Genomic DNA, 15,334 nt, shown 5'->3' on the forward strand with positions numbered 1-15,334 from the left:
TAGGTACCTAGGTAGATACACATTTGAGCAAACAATGTAATTGATGATCATAACGCTTTCAGAGCAACTACGCTCTTTACCCCCTTTTTTTTTTTGGCAAAACGCTTTCCAAAAGACAATACCGTACTGTGTAAGATATTGGCTGGCAACGGGTCAGTACCTGCAACGACCATAATCATTTGTAGCATGATTCAACTGTACATATGTAGATCTCTATCGGCTTGTCTGTCTCGTACTCCACGCTCCAATTGGTTAGCCTCGCACCGCACCCGAAATGCGAGATTCATTTACACAGGAGAAAACCCCCGTGGCAAATGCAGACGTTTGCTACGCTCCATAATTACCAGCTCAGCGATCTCGCACTTTCTTCATCGTTCCGGATGGGAGCCATGGCCAGGCAGCGCTCTAGCGTTTTCCTTTCTCCGCCTTGACTGGGGTGCGCTCGCCTAACAGACATTGTGGTAACCTATGAGAGGTGCACTACTCATCATCAACTGCCAGGCAGGCATTAGGACATAAGAAAGGCGAATCACACACTCATCATTGTCAGACTCCAACCGATCCTCACTCTGCCTTACCAGGCGCTTCCTATCTAAACGGACATCATCACTCATTGTTATTTTCATTTAAGGTAGCGAATCCATCTTCCTCCATCATTGTCCTTTCGATAATTGTTTCTTGGTGATGGGAAGCAGACTCGTCACCACTTTCTCGCGTTCATCTTCTATTATACATATTTCTCAATCACCTCTTCTATTGATTTATATCAAATGGCAGTGTCGAATAAAGCCACAGCAGCCAATGTCAATGCCACTGCTGCTGCAGTATCACCGGATGCTGCAGAGCAGACCATAATGTTGGCCGAAGTTGTTGGGTCAGACGATGGGCCTGCAGTGAAGCCAAGCATAGAGCAGCGTACCATATCTGAAAAAGACGAAAAACCGCCCAAATCCCCTTCTGGCCTTGGAAACTATTTTGTAGGATCAAAATTCCTTGCTTCGTTGGCAGATCATTGACCTTTCCCGCAGCGCGTACTCAGCTATGGTACATCATTCGATGTGTTCTTGATGGTTACGTCCTGCATCACATCCGTCGGTGCAGGCATGGCATTCCCACTTCTAAACATTGTTTTCGGCATGTCTGACCTACCATAAACTCACCCAGTACTTCCGTCTAACAGTTGACAGGGGAGCTCGTCGGCGACTTTACTGGCTATTTCGCAGAAAACACCACAATTACGAAGCAACAGTTTCAGGCATCAGTGAACAAGAACTCGTGCGTACATTCCAGTACAGACATATCATGACCGCTTTTCTCATTCCAGGACCAGACTATACCTTGTGTACATCTTCATTGCAAAGTTTGCCTTATCGTATATCTCAATGGTATATACATGCCATCGTCCCATCTCATGCATACCTGGGTACTAATGTCCATGATAGCTCACGATTCGAATCAGTGGATTGCGCATATCAGCTGCTTTAAGGTTGGCTTACCTACGAGCTACGTTCATGCAACCAGTCAGTACGATCGATACGATATCTCCCGGCAAAATTTCTACACGAATCACCACATCCTCAAATACTATTCAGCTTGCCATCTCGCAGCACTTCGCCATGCTCTTCCAGTCTCTAACATTCGTCATCGGTCTCTACGTTGTGTCGTTCATCAAGAGCTGGCTTCTCACCTTGGTAGCTAGCGCGTCCCTGCCATTCATACTGATAGTTTACGGTGCGATCATTCCTCCGTTTACGAAACTTCACAAAAAGGCCGAGACAATACAGGAGGAAGCATCTGCACTGGCATACGAGATGTTTTCGTCTATACGAGTTGTCGCGGCATTTGGAGCCGAGGATAGGCTCGCTAAGAAGCACGCTGCTCTCCTAGATAAGTCGGTCCAGATTGAGCAGAAGAAAGGCCCAATCATGGGGTTGATGATGGCACCGTCTATGATGGCCACGTATGGGATCTTCGGGCTTTCGTTCTGGTTTGGCATAAGACAGTACACACGCGGCCATATTGATGATGTCGGCCAGATCGTTGTGTAAGTGAAAAGTTCCCAGCGAACAACGAACGACATCGTGCCAAACTCATTCCTGGACATGTTTCACTTATCTCAGAGTGTAATGAGACTAATCTTTTCCAGGGTCCTTTTCTCTGTCATGCTCGCTGTTCTTAGCATTGGCAGATTAGCCAGTCCTATCATCGCTGTTATAAAAGCATCAGCAGCAGCAGCTGAGATATTCATAACTATCGATGCATCGGTTCAAGATACAAAGGGGCTCAAAGAACCCGACGTATCTTCCGAAGACGATATTCATCTTGAGAACATCTCCTTTTCATACCCGAGTAGGCCTGACGTCCACGTCCTTGAAGATCTTAATATCCGCTTCGAAGCCGGCAAAGTCACGGCAATAGTGGGACCATCCGGCTCCGGCAAGAGCACTATTGTGGGACTTCTCCAGCGATGGTATGACCTTGCAGGTACAATTGCACACAGGAGCCCTAGAGAGGTCAACGAGAAGCAAGTGGTAGACCATGACATTCCAGAGCCAGACGACAGCCACAAGAAATCGAGAAAGTCCAAGAAATCCAAGAAATCCAACAAGTCCAATCCGTCAGACCAGGCGGTTGAAAGCAAGGGCGAAGAAAAAGTTTTGGGCCCCAATACCTGCACTGGCATGATCCGAGTTGGTGGAAGGGATCTCTTGGATATTGATCTGAAGTGGTGGAGGTCTCAAATTGGCCTCGTACAACAGGAACCGTTCCTTTTCAACGACACCATTTTTAATAATGTTTCTTTCGGACTATGTGGCACCCGATACCAGAGCTTATCAAGAGAAGAGAAACTCAAGTTGGTAGAAGAGGCTTGCAAAGAAGCATATGCAGACGAATTCATTGCGAAGCTACCAAAAGGCTACGACACTATGGTGGGTGAAAGCGGCATTAAGTTGTCTGGTGGCCAGCGACAACGAATCGCAATTGCACGCAGCATCATCAAACAACCGGCGGTTCTGATTCTTGACGAAGCCACAAGTGCTGTTGATGTCAGAACCGAGCGCATCGTTCAAAAGGCGCTTGAGCGTGTCTCCAAGGGCCGTACAACCATTGTAATTGCTCACCGTCTTTCTACAATCAAACGAGCAGACAATATCATAGTCCTGCGAAAAGGCAAATTAGAAGAGCAAGGAAGCCACGATGATCTACTCAAGATCGAAGATGGCATTTATCGCGGCCTGGTCCACGCCCAGGAACTGGCAACTGAAGCCGTCGAGGCCGAAGATGGTGGCGATATTCATATCATAAAAACAACAGAAAGTCGTCCTTCTAAGCCTCTAATTGAAGAAGAGATACATGCTCAGATTGACGAGCCAGAATATAAAGACCAGGGCTTACTTCGTGGTTTTGGTCGCCTTCTAGCAGAACAACGACATCACACTTTGCTCTACACGATCGCAGTTGTCGGCATCCTTGGAGCTGGAGGTGAGGATCGCCAAAGCCTGGAATATAGATTATTGATGCTAACGTCACGTCAGCGGTCTATCCACTTCAAGCTTACATTTTCGCCAATGTGATACAAGTCTTCACTTATGTTGGCTCTAACGAAAAGCTCATCAAGGAAGGTAATTTCTGGGCCGGTATGTTCGGTGTGGAGGCTGCAGGTGTCGGTTTGGCGTACTTTGCACTCGGATGGACGATGCAGCTCATTGCAAATGTAAGCCATTTAGGCCATTCATACGCTTCCTTCTAACTGTGACAGGCGATTACACGCTATTATCGACAAGAGTACTTAGAGAACATGATGCGAAAGGGAATTCCGTTTTTTGACGCCGAAGGGCACTCTCCAGGCTCCCTTACCGCTCGTCTGAGTGCAGACGCCACGCAAATCCAGCAATTGATGAGTACCGAGATGTCAATGGCATTCATCGCCGTTGTGAATCTTGTCGGATCTACTATAATTGCATTTGTTTACGGATGGAAACTCTCGCTGGTAGGGCTTTTCTGTGCTCTTCCGCCAATATTAGTTGCTGGCTATCTGCGAATCAGCCTCGAAATGAAGTTTGAGAAGATGACCGCAGCTGTATTTGAAGACAGTTCGCAGTTCGCCACTGAGGCCGTAGGGGCCTTTCGAACTGTTCTCTCTCTGATCATGGAAGACATGATAGGGAACAAATACCAAGCGTTGCTTGACGATCATGTGAAGAAAGCATTTGGCAAGGCTAAGTTTGGAACGATCGTCTTTGCAGCCTCCGACAGTATCGAGATGGCATGCATGGCATTGGCATTTTGGTATGTTCACCGCTCTAGATTTGCGTGTATATGCAGGTCCGCTAATTGCCTTAGGTATGGTGGAACTCTTCTGGCATCGCGTGAATATGGCATTGTGGATTTCTTTGTGATCTATATGGCCATCGTCCAGGGCGCTGTTGCAGCAGGGATGTGGTTTTCGTTCGCACCTAGTAAGTAAACCCCTATTATCGGCATATATCAAGTTCTAAGAATAATAGATTTGGCACAAGCAGGTGGTGCTGCGAACCGAATACTGAGCATGCGAGTGGTCAACAATGCCGGAGACAAGAAGTATGACGAAATTGCAGAAGCAGAAGCCGGCGTTGGGGTCGAGTTTCGCAATGTCTCCTTCACCTACAAGTCGCGGGAGGTGCCCGTATTGTCTAATTTGAATTTAAAGGTCAGTCAAATTGGTTGTTCATTTATCGATGTGCTTGACTCATTCTATATAGGTATTACCTGGACAATTTGCCGCACTCGTTGGTGCCTCGTAAGTAATCACCTCATATTTGATATCAGGCTAGTACTGACCATTGCTAGTGGGTGTGGAAAGTCGACGACGATCTCACTACTCGAACGATTTTATGACGCTCAGTCTGGTCATATCTACTATAATGATCAGGACATAACTTCCCTTGAGACTTCAGAATACAGAAAGCAGATCAGTCTTGTGTCACAAGAGCCTACCCTATACGAAGGGACTATCCGAGACAACGTTGCTTTGTCTGTGGATGAAGCGAATGATGAAGAAATTTATCAAGCCTGCGCAGACGCTCAAATACACGAATTCATAACGTCGCTACCTGATGGGTACAATACGCGCCTTGGTCCCAAGGGCATGTCCTTGTCTGGGGGACAGAAGCAACGGGTTTCGCTCGCAAGAGCTTTACTACGGAAACCGCAACTGCTTCTACTTGACGAGGCCACGAGTTCGTTGGACAGCGAGAGCGAGAAGCTGGTACAGACTGCAATAGAGCGTGCTGCAAGCGGCTGCGGAAGAACGGTTCTAGCCGTTGCACATCGGCTTGCTACAATCCAGAAAGCGGATGTGATTTTCGTTTTAGGGAGCGGAAAAGTTCTTGAGAAGGGTGATCATCAGTCCCTGCTCAAGAAGAAAGGTATCTATTATCAAATGGTATGTGATAAAATTAGGCTGGCGCTCGCAATTTCTTTGCTAACAGCTGATGGCAGTGTCAAGCACAAGCTCTGGACCGTTGAGATAGCAACTGTCTACTGTGTCTTCCGTGTCAGATGTAGACACAACTCTACTTATATTTCATATTATTTTAATATACATCCCCTTCTCATTCGCTTAAGACTAGACTTTATAGGATCGCATCTTTTGTAATACATTCATTGTGCCTGAAAATGGCATCTTCCTATGTGAAAGGCGCAACCCGATTCCGTATGTATGCATTGAACATGTATCACCAACTGCTCCAATATACACTCAATGGCGTATAAAATGTAATGTGACATTATCAATATGCTATAGAATGTATGTTTTTGATTCGTTTCGTAGAACCCTCTTTCCTGTCCGGATGTACCAAAAGGGTTTAACGAGAAGACACAGCAGAGCAAGTGGTCACTTTCAGCCCAGCTTTTAGACCGGTAAGACCATCTGCGTCAAGGGCATCCGGTTGGCCGGCTGGAACTGTTCCGACATAGGCGTTGTAATTGTATACTGTGAAGGATGAGTAAGTTGGGTGTATATGGGATTGCAAGACAGTACGTACATCCACAAGGGCACACATCTGTGATGTCCCTCAAGCTCGTTGCGGCGCATACTGTGCTGCCGTTTCGTTGAATGCTAAATTTCTGTTGGCCAACTGCCATGGGCACTTTCCACACGCTTGCACCAGCCGGGGCTTCGAATGTCTTGTTGTTGATGCCTGAGCTTGTGGAGACACTGGCAGCCTCCTTGAGCAAGGCTACAATGAATACGGAATCCTCCAAGGTATCTGAACCGTCAGGCCGGCCCTTAAAATAATTGCCGTTCGGATTGGGCGCATCATCCAGTGTGGTGTCGGTTGCATCACAGTTGAGGCTCTTCAGTGTCGGTCGATACCAGTATACAAGCTTATCTTCTACGATGTGTGAGTTGGGTGACTTATCACCAGCCTTATACGCAGCGATGAATGGTTTCGCCATATCGAGCCAACCATTGTGAGGCATGTTATTGACCCATTTGCTGTTCCCATCATCTGTGTGCTTGCTAGACAAAGGGCCAATGTAGTGACTCTCTCCGTAATCGTTCCAGGTGATGATCTCGACGAATCTTGGACCCAGTTCCAAAAGCTCGTTCCATCGATTGTACCAAAGTAGGTCACCAGGAAACACCTATATGTCGTGATGAGCTTGAATTAATGGCTCGAAACGGTAGGATTGACTTACCCAGTTCTTGCTGTAGGACACTTCAGGGCCGTAGTGGGTGAAGAACCACGGTGAAACAGGGGCGATGTAATCCTTCGATCCGAGCCACGCTGTATATGTGTGATCACCTTGGCTGACTGTGACATTTTGATCGGGCTTTGGCGCCTTATTGTTGCCGTCATTATCCCAGGCGATCCAATTCAGCGCTCCATCTATTGATCCAGCGTCTGGCGTCTGTCCAGGATGAAAGTTGGGAGCAAAGTAAATGTCTGCACCTGCGGTTTGACGGACCTGACCAACGTCAAGGCCATCCCCGGTGAATGAGGAGACGAAAACCTTGCCGTCGACTTTGAGTTGCGCGGGCCTGTTGCCATAGGATTTGATCAGACTACCCACGTCGCTGGCCGAGCTGGTGGGTTTGAACCAATTGAAATCAAAGGAAATGAACACTTTCATATCATTCCGGGAAGCAGCTTCATAGGCTAGATCTAACTGGGTCTGGGTATAATCATCTGTGCCGATATTAAGTGCAAAGGCGTCGATGCCCGCGGCCTTCGCAAGCTTCATATCGTAATCATAATCGAGTGCGCTTTGGCGATTGGAAACTATGCCCATCTATCTCTAATGAGCTTGTAGTTCGCAAACAACATGGAAACACTCGCCATAAAATGTGCAAAAACTAGACGCTCGCCTGCACTTCGTTGCTTCGGTATCACTCGCCTACCGTAAGGAGCAGCAGTCGCGACGGCTGCCAGCAGCCCAGCGGCCAAGATATGGAAAACAAGCATATCGGAAAGAAAGCGAACTAATGGCTTAAGGAATGACTGGAAGTGAAGGATGCCGCATTTTCACGGAATCAGCGCAACTTTGAAGGGAGCATATAATGATTTCAACACGTCAACATGCAAGGGTGTTCCTTCAGGTTGAGGCGTCCACACGAGCCACGATTTAGTTACAGGAGGCGATGGGCTCCACGAGGCTGAGCGTGAGATCAGGATATGGGGTTGAAATAATTGGCTGCGAAGCATGTCATTGGACGATGCGACCAAGTTTTGGACGTTGTGCGATCGAACGTTTCATGTGCACGGTATGGAGATTGCCTTGATTTGCGCTATACGAGGCGGGTATGCGTTTAGCTCAACCTCTGTTGCGGAGGATCGCCCCTCACAATAATCATAGATATGTAGATATTGTTACTCCATACAATTACGGGCGTTTACAGTGGTGTTATGTGCTGTGCTGTATAGAAGCATGATATCTGGAGACAGTAAAAACCAACGAGTTTCTGAACCTTCTTATCCACTCTCCAATTTCCCAATGGATTTCATTTCATCGATTATTCGTTAAGCTGCCCTTCGCATCAAAATCCTTTGGTTTACAAGGCAACCATGGTGTTCGGTCCGATGATTGTATGCCGATTGTTCTTTTGCCTTGCGTGATCAATTGCAAGACTTATCGAGGCCTGGATATTTTATAACTTCGCTTTGGTAGAAAATGTCTTCTGGACGGCCTCGACTCCGCGTGTTGCGACATCCTCGTCCTGGCTGGGCAGGCCTGTGCTGCACCCGATTGCACCAAGGACAACGCCATCCTTTACAATGGGAACACCGCCGGCGATTGTTGTGAAGCGGCCGCCATTGCTGTTCCAGATGCTGAACGCAGGGCCTCCCGGCCAGACGTTCTCTTTGTAGATGGAAGTAGGCGCGCGGTGGCCTGCCGCGGTGAATGCCTTGTCAATGGCAATGCTAATGGATGTGACTTTGGCACCCTCCATACGAGCAAACGCGATCAGATGGCAGGCATTATCCACAATGGCAATGTTCATTGGGACATTTATCTCCTTTGCGCGAGCTTCTGCGGCGGCCAGCGCTGTGCGGGCGCCCTCAAGGGTCAATACAGGCTGGGTTTTGATAGACATGGTGGTGTGAAGGGGACCGATGGTTCAGTGATCAACGAAACTGACAAGGGGAAATGTATGCAGGAACAAGGCGGTAAATGGGATCTGAAAATTCGTTCTGTTCAGTGAAGATGTGAGAACAAGTGACGAGCAAGATCATTTATTCTATTATACGGAGTCGTTATAGTATGATTGATGATTGTTTAGTGCCGGATAGTGAAGGCATTCCGAGGTAGACAAGCATGACGACCCTCTTCTTCATTGGAGCTTGTCAAATTCTGGGTTAGCCTTCTCCGATCGGCGAAACACGTTGCCCATTGGACAGGACTTTTCAAGGAAGTATGGGCAAATTATTCAAGGTCATCTTTTTAATAAGTACTGGTTGATGTATTTGCATCTATCCCATGTAGATTTATCTATCGAATTTGCATCCCTCTTATACCAAACGGATCGTATGGTAGTGTGAAATAATTTTTGTTGGCAGCGAGTAATGAGCTTGGAAGCTCATACGCCACTAGATATCATTTATCATATTACTGCATTACCTTTTCCAAAGGTAGTTCTAGACAGCGCTCGATAGTCAAATACATGCCACCATCTGCGGTCAGCACGGCAGCATGTTGGCAATTAGACTTCCTTGGCGGGGACACCGCCTGGAAGGGTTGCGGCCTTGTCCTTGAAGAGCTTCTCGGCACCCTGCCAGACAGGTGTGCTCTGTCTGTCCTTCAGCGCAAGTAGGCTGGGAAGGAGATTGGAACTAAATGCCTCTGATGATTCTCGGGGAAGGGCAGAGGGAAGGTGATCAATGGAAATGACGGCTAGTCTAGGTCCATTGCCCTCTACGGGCACCTCGACGGTAGGCTTGTCGAAAGTGGTATTGATGTTGTAGATGGGGATGGGGTTGTGGGGGTTCGTGGTATCGCAACTCACGTCGCACACCACACTAAGCTTGCGGTTCGGCGACTTGAGGCTCTCCAAGTCTACAAAAGGAGGGATAGGCTTGGACAGGTAGATGCAATTCACGAAGATGTCAGACTCGATGATCTCGGCATAGGGACCTGATCGTTCAGACGTCTCGGCGAGATCCCATTTCTTGATCTCTGCACAGCCAACCTTCTCAAGCAGGTCGACGGCACCAGAACCGCAGCGTCCCAGAGCGCCCAACACGAGACTGGTGGGCCTGTGTCCAGCGACCTTCTCACCGGCCGCGACATCGTCCTTAAGCTGTGCGATCAACTCATCTTCGTTGTTGTAATATCCGCGCCCGTCCGTGAATGATTCGATGCCAGGGAGAGGTTCGCCGTTGGGATGGGTCAACTGCCATGCCCAGGTCTACACACAGCGGGTCAGTGGTTTTGCGGCGGAGGAGAGGGGACTAGAGGGGAAGAACTCACCTTGATGGCCAGGGCAGCACCAGCAAAGCCAGCGTGGTAGCCAAAGGCAGCTACTCTCCTACCCGTAGAATCCTGTAGAAACTCGAGGTCGTAGAGCGTTCCTCCACCGCGGGGGAATCTAGCCAAGACCTGCTCCCATCCGCCTTGCTGCTTGTAGCAATGTGCGAAGTGGATAAATGTATGCTTGAGGGGTGAATCGCCATCTGGCAATTCCTTGAGGCCGATGATGATGCGGTCGGTGGGGGCGGTCTCCCAGGAGCCTTCGTCGATAAGGGTAGCACCCACGGCTTCATATTCGTTGTCGTTGAAAATGCGCGAAAAGTTTGGATCCTTGGAGCTCCGCTCGATCAGCACCGGGTATCCTGCATCGATGAGAGCTTTGGCAGTGGTGGGAGTGAGGCAAGAACGGTGCTCGTAGAGCTTGGCCTCAGCGCGGGCGTGGAGGGTGGGGAGAGCCATTGCGGTTGCGATTGCGACTGCGACTACGGTTGCAACTGCGATTGCGGGGATGTGGGGGAGGAGGAACGGTAAGAGATGTTCAATTGAACAAGTAAGTACGGCGAGAAGGATTTGTGATATGAGAGATGTTGAATGATTGAGGATTGGATTGAGGATTGAGGGATTGAGGGTTAAGTAGTAAAGGAAGGGAGGGGATGGTGTTGAGTGGGAAAAGGCTGATATTGATGACTCTACATAGCACCACCGCCAGCACCTCCGCCATCGCCGCCGTTGTCGATGATGATACTGATAGTAACTACGAGAGAATGTGACTAACTACTGACTACACACGTAGTATTTCGATGGTAGACATCTAGTTATTCCGTAGCTACTTAGCTTCGGAATTAAATAATCAATCAATCTACGAATAAACATAGTGAAATACCAGGTAATGTCTACCTAACCTTGACCATCTGATCATCTGTTGATACCTCGCAATTACTCCGGACGATAGCTTTTGACCCATTTTTTCTGCCGGGCAGTTTTTCTTCACCGCCCGTCACCGTCAGAGTTACCGCCCAGGTTCTTATCCGATACACACCTAGTTAACAGTCATGTAGGTATGTACAGTGTGACAGTATCTACATACCTAGGTATATACATGCACACACAGTACGGAGTAAAATACGAGTGGCAACAAGGTAATGATGTACTAGGTATATAGCAAGTACGGAGTAGTTCCTTAGAAGATACTCGTAGGATAGGTAGCTGGTAGTTACCTACATGCATACTCCGAGTCAACCATACAACCAAAAACATGGACCAATCAATATTGAATGGGTCGAACTGCTCCTATGCTATGGGAATACTGTGTAGATACTGGGTCCACTCCTGTTCGGGGCGATTATTAATTGCAAGCTTGACACAGCTCGTGAGGAGCCTGTAATAACTGCACATACTCTACATACAGTCGGGAGGCACGTGGAAAGGGAAAGACACAAAGACAAGACACGACTAACTGGGTAAAGCATAGTCAGGTGTAGATAGTTACGTACTGCGTATGTACTGTAGCTGTGCCTAGGTAGGCGTGCAGCCGTGGTAAGTACCTATAGGTACTTCGCGGTTAGTTGTGCTAGCTACGTTACTCATGTACCTACCCTACACTACACTACACAGTACAATTGCACTCGCCCAACTCCCACACACTCAAGTTCTAAACACCTAATCCAAATCTTCCTGATAGTTATGCGACGTCGCCCGTCTTCGCCCCAGCTACTTTTGGGAATACGAGTCGTCTAACCAGCTGCGTTATGTTTGTTTTCTTCAACCTGCCTGATCTTCCTCTTCTTCCTCTCCTCCTGCTCTCATCCCATCTGCACTTCTTCCAATCCAACGGTTAATACACTCCAACCCGAAACCCACGTTCTACATATACACGTCCACGCACTCGCATCTTCGCAAAACCACATATACCAACTATAGATTCATTGCAAAAGACATTGTTGTATGTACTGTCCAGCTATTCCACCACATAGCAAGGCAGTACCGCGGCAAGAATGCCCCCAAAGAAGGACTCGGGAACGTCATCGCGCCCAGCCGATCGACCTCCTCATATCCGCACCTCCTCCTCCAACAGCGTACGGCACGACGCCCATGCACCACTCACCCCAAGCCAGCTGAGGAACGTTCATGTTCCTTCTGAGGCTTCAGGGTCTATCTCTCCAGAGAACACAATGTCACAACCTCCACCTCACCACCACCGCGATTCCCATGCCGACGGTGGCTCTGCTCACCCAGACGTCGAAATCTCCAACGATGGCATACTGCCAGCCCCCGATCATGCTTCCGTGCATTCCAACGACCAAATTTCCGACCCAAGGCATCAAGCTGGCCTCGCCGATCTAGACTTGGAACCCACCGTTCGCTCTCGATTGTTGAGTCACCAGAATTGGGATGCAGCATCAGGCTGCGGGAGTGAAAATTGTGATCATGGCACAATGTCACCAAGACCGTGGTCCTCGAGGAGCTATGGCACCACTTCCTCTACCGCTTACCAACTGGGCTTTGGTGGTCGATATCCTGGCGCGTCCCCGGGGGAAGGAGAGAGTGCAGACGCGACGCAGGCCCTCTTGGGAGATACATTTATAGACGGCGTTCTGGGCGGTGGCAGCGGCAATCAGAAGAGCACGACCCGCCATCTCGCCGAGAGTCATGGCATCAAAAATCGCAGGTTGATGTGAGTACAATCTTTCTCATGCGCCATTCATTGTCCACTCTGGGACATGCTGACTGTTTAGGTATTTGGCATATTACATACCTGTGATCAACTGGGCGCAGCAGTACAAATGGAGATACTTTAAAGGCGATTTGATTGCAGCTATTACCATGGCATCCTTCTACATTCCCATGGCTTTGTCATATGCCTCCAACCTGGCTCACGTCCCACCAATCAATGGCCTGTACGCATTCGCAATCAATCCGCTTATTTATGGCATACTGGGTTCGTGCCCACAGATGGTTGTAGGACCGGAAGCGCCTGGATCGCTCTTGACCGGCGAGGTAGTCAGGGAAAATATCAAACGGGGTACAGCGGCCGATCAAGACGGACAGCTGAATGCAGAGATCGCTGGTATAGTCACATGCATGGCAGGCACATTCATCTTCATTGCTGGCTTATTTCGACTCGGCTTTCTCGACAATATCCTTAGTCGCCCCTTCTTACGCGGATTCATCAGCGCTATTGGTATTGTCATCTTCGTGGATCAGTTGATCCCCGAAATGGGGCTAGCAAGACGAGCTGCAGATGAAGTTTCGCACGGAAGCTGTCTTGATAAAATAGTGTTCCTCGTCCGCAATGTTGGCAATGCCCACGGCCTCACCACTGCAGTATCCTTTGGATCTTTCGGTATCATCATGTTCTTCAGGTACATCAGCGAAAACAACAGGACGATGCAATGGACTAACCACATATAGGGAACTCAAGAAGCGATTACAATCTCGTTACCCAGCCGTTGCTTACATACCCGACCGATTCGTTGTCGTCGTTCTTTCGGCTATCCTGGCTTGGAAGTTCCAGTGGGATCAACATGGTCTTGCCATTCTGGGCAATGTCCATTCAAGTGGGCGCATCTTCTCGATCCATTTCCCATTCGAGGCCTCGCATCTCAAGTATGCGTCGGATGCAGTCAACACGGCTCTCATCATAGCACTTCTTGGATTCTTCGAGTCTTCCGTCGCTGCAAAATCACTTGGAAGCGGTGACAGGGCGCAAGATGGCGTACAGATGCAAATCAGCGCAAATCGCGAGCTCATAGCCCTTGGAACCGCAAACATCACAGGCGGTCTCTTCATGGCCCTTCCAGCATTCGGCGGTTATGGGCGTTCCAAGGTCAATGCTTCGACCGGCGGTCTGACACCGATGAGTTCAATTTTGCTCTCAATCATCACTATTCTGTGCACCTACTTCCTGTTGCCCTTCTTCTACTACCTTCCGAAAGGAGTCCTTTGCTCCATGGTATCTGTTGTGGCATACTCCCTAGTCGAGGAGGCACCACACGACATTAAGTTTTTCTGGAACATCCGGGGTTGGAGTGAAATGTTCCTGATGTTTGTCATTTTTTTGGTCACCATCTTCTGGGATCTGAAACGTGGGATTGCAGTTGGCATGGGCCTGTCAATTCTTCGTCTTATTCGACACTCGACTCGTCCTCGCATCCAAATTCTTGGCCGTGTTCCTGGGACGACGGACAAATTCGCCAACGCAGAATTAGATCCAGAGAATCTGGAGTTCATCGAAGGCTGCATGATAGTCAAGATTCCAGAGCCGCTCTACTTTGGCAACACCGGCGAGCTACGGAACCGGCTCAAGCGCCTAGAAGACCATGGCACGAACGCGGCTCATCCTGCTCTGCCAAGAGTGAGGCGGAGGGAGCACAACAAGAATATCATCTTCGACGTTCATGGCGTCACCTCGTTGGACGGCGCTGGCGCCCAAGTGCTGTCAGAAATCGTGGCTGGTTATGTGGCACGAGGGGTCAAAGTGTTCTTCTGTAGAGTACCGAACGAGCGATCCCCAGTCTATAAGTTGTTTGAAACCAGCGGAATAGTCGAAATGTGCGGTGGACGCCGGCATTTTGTGCACAGCGTCGAGGAGGCTCTGAGAATGACAGAGCTTGAGAGGCTTACGGAGTCGCTACAGAGCGAGGCCAACAGCATAATAGCATAAAGGCACAAAGGGATTGTCAATAAATGGTCATCAAATGATTCAAACATTTAGAAGCATTGTGTGTAATTTCAAACTGCACGAACCCTAGCGGCATCTACCAAGCTGCACGGAGTGTTCAAAAATCTCATAACGGGCTCAGTGGTCACGTTAAGCTATCTGTTCGCCACAGGTTACTTTAACATTTCTGGCTCTACGTAGTTACCCACGGTGGAAAACGCATTATTATCACGTCTTGCTTGCTCGAAGAGGTGGTGTGAAATGAATGCCTCGAGTAGGAGATGAGTCGCCCGCGCCATCCTTTGTCGCCCTTCAGCATAGTTACCCGCAACGCATGCGCCATGTTCGCCGTGCAAAGCAGCCTTCCCCACGGGGGTTATCGGATATATTTTCGGCGATTCACCTTCGTATTTCCAAGCTTGAGGACAAGGACTAGTGGTAAATTCACCTAGTTCAGTTGTAGATAAAGAAAGTGGCTTGAGATTGTGGCATATGGAATTAGCAGAGATAGCGTACCTCAAATTTTCCAGCGTTCTTTTGCAGCAGCAGAACGGCAAGCCCGGCAACTGGCACGAGAACAAGCTGTTGTCTATTGAATGCGCTAGATTTTACAAACATTTCCGTCGTGCATGAATAAAAAAAAGGACGCCGTATCGTTGAGGAAGCATGGATTCGGTGCTTCGTAATGGAGTGTTGGTATTGCCCCATGGTTAGGTCGAT

The 15,334-nt window shown here is 48.7% G+C and overlaps 5 protein-coding genes across 5 annotated transcripts; 2 read left to right on the forward strand and 3 right to left on the reverse strand.

Annotated features, from left to right (window-relative positions):
- The first annotated feature begins 1,028 nt into the window (after positions 1–1,028).
- On the forward strand, positions 1,029–5,621 carry BU24DRAFT_399501 (P-loop containing nucleoside triphosphate hydrolase protein). Its single transcript, XM_033525411.1, has 12 exons — positions 1,029–1,127; positions 1,181–1,275; positions 1,331–1,385; positions 1,443–2,044; positions 2,147–3,483; positions 3,537–3,715; positions 3,761–4,290; positions 4,345–4,460; positions 4,509–4,690; positions 4,743–4,780; positions 4,831–5,425; positions 5,482–5,621. Exons 1-12 carry the CDS (start codon positions 1,068–1,070, stop codon positions 5,506–5,508), a joined length of 3,816 nt encoding a protein of 1,271 aa, XP_033378625.1. The 5' UTR covers positions 1,029–1,067; the 3' UTR covers positions 5,509–5,621.
- Positions 5,622–5,767: 146 nt separating this feature from the next.
- Positions 5,768–7,562, reverse strand: BU24DRAFT_399504 (glycoside hydrolase family 71 protein). Its single transcript, XM_033525412.1, has 4 exons — positions 7,326–7,562; positions 6,685–7,278; positions 6,027–6,630; positions 5,768–5,974 (listed from the first exon to the last, which is right to left on the reverse strand). The coding sequence occupies exons 1-4, from the start codon at positions 7,449–7,451 to the stop codon at positions 5,847–5,849; spliced, it is 1,452 nt and encodes a 483-aa protein (XP_033378626.1). The 5' UTR covers positions 7,452–7,562; the 3' UTR covers positions 5,768–5,846.
- Positions 7,563–7,718: 156 nt separating this feature from the next.
- BU24DRAFT_427415 (DUF336-domain-containing protein) lies at positions 7,719–8,766 on the reverse strand. Its single transcript, XM_033529224.1, has one exon. It carries the CDS (start codon positions 8,579–8,581, stop codon positions 8,135–8,137), a length of 447 nt encoding a protein of 148 aa, XP_033378627.1. The 5' UTR covers positions 8,582–8,766; the 3' UTR covers positions 7,719–8,134.
- A 340-nt stretch (positions 8,767–9,106) lies between these two features.
- BU24DRAFT_55203 (saccharopine dehydrogenase) lies at positions 9,107–10,899 on the reverse strand. Its single transcript, XM_033534382.1, has 2 exons — positions 9,955–10,899; positions 9,107–9,892 (listed from the first exon to the last, which is right to left on the reverse strand). The coding sequence occupies exons 1-2, from the start codon at positions 10,411–10,413 to the stop codon at positions 9,188–9,190; spliced, it is 1,164 nt and encodes a 387-aa protein (XP_033378628.1). The 5' UTR covers positions 10,414–10,899; the 3' UTR covers positions 9,107–9,187.
- A 663-nt stretch (positions 10,900–11,562) lies between these two features.
- Positions 11,563–15,032, forward strand: BU24DRAFT_399511 (uncharacterized protein). The gene is made up of 3 exons (XM_033525413.1): positions 11,563–12,628; positions 12,690–13,316; positions 13,366–15,032. Exons 1-3 carry the CDS (start codon positions 11,949–11,951, stop codon positions 14,615–14,617), a joined length of 2,559 nt encoding a protein of 852 aa, XP_033378629.1. The 5' UTR covers positions 11,563–11,948; the 3' UTR covers positions 14,618–15,032.
- The last annotated feature ends 302 nt before the right edge of the window (positions 15,033–15,334 follow it).

This window comes from Aaosphaeria arxii (assembly GCF_010015735.1).
Source record: "Aaosphaeria arxii CBS 175.79 unplaced genomic scaffold BU24scaffold_11, whole genome shotgun sequence".
NCBI classification, from domain to species: Eukaryota; Fungi; Ascomycota; class Dothideomycetes; order Pleosporales; genus Aaosphaeria; species Aaosphaeria arxii.

Excerpts from the sequence above, each read along its gene's own strand:
- BU24DRAFT_55203 (XM_033534382.1), bottom strand. The coding sequence starts at position 10,413 with ATGGCTCTCCCCACCCTCCACGCCCGCGCTGAGGCCAAGCTCTACGAG. Across the intron at positions 9,893-9,954 it reads GTGCTGCCCTGGCCATCAAG|ACCTGGGCATGGCAGTTGAC; the intron begins GTGAGTTCTTCC and ends CGCTGTGTGTAG.
- BU24DRAFT_399504 (XM_033525412.1), bottom strand. The coding sequence starts at position 7,451 with ATGCTTGTTTTCCATATCTTGGCCGCTGGGCTGCTGGCAGCCGTCGCG. Across the intron at positions 7,279-7,325 it reads TAGTTTTTGCACATTTTATG|ATGGGCATAGTTTCCAATCG; the intron begins GCGAGTGTTTCC and ends CATTAGAGATAG. Across the intron at positions 6,631-6,684 it reads TGTCCTACAGCAAGAACTGG|GTGTTTCCTGGTGACCTACT; the intron begins GTAAGTCAATCC and ends CACGACATATAG.
- BU24DRAFT_399501 (XM_033525411.1), top strand. The coding sequence starts at position 1,068 with ATGGTTACGTCCTGCATCACATCCGTCGGTGCAGGCATGGCATTCCCA. Across the intron at positions 1,128-1,180 it reads CATTCCCACTTCTAAACATT|TTGACAGGGGAGCTCGTCGG; the intron begins GTTTTCGGCATG and ends TCCGTCTAACAG. Across the intron at positions 2,045-2,146 it reads GATGTCGGCCAGATCGTTGT|GGTCCTTTTCTCTGTCATGC; the intron begins GTAAGTGAAAAG and ends AATCTTTTCCAG.
- BU24DRAFT_399511 (XM_033525413.1), top strand. The coding sequence starts at position 11,949 with ATGCCCCCAAAGAAGGACTCGGGAACGTCATCGCGCCCAGCCGATCGA. Across the intron at positions 12,629-12,689 it reads ATCAAAAATCGCAGGTTGAT|GTATTTGGCATATTACATAC; the intron begins GTGAGTACAATC and ends CTGACTGTTTAG. Across the intron at positions 13,317-13,365 it reads GGTATCATCATGTTCTTCAG|GGAACTCAAGAAGCGATTAC; the intron begins GTACATCAGCGA and ends AACCACATATAG.
- BU24DRAFT_427415 (XM_033529224.1), bottom strand. The coding sequence starts at position 8,581 with ATGTCTATCAAAACCCAGCCTGTATTGACCCTTGAGGGCGCCCGCACA.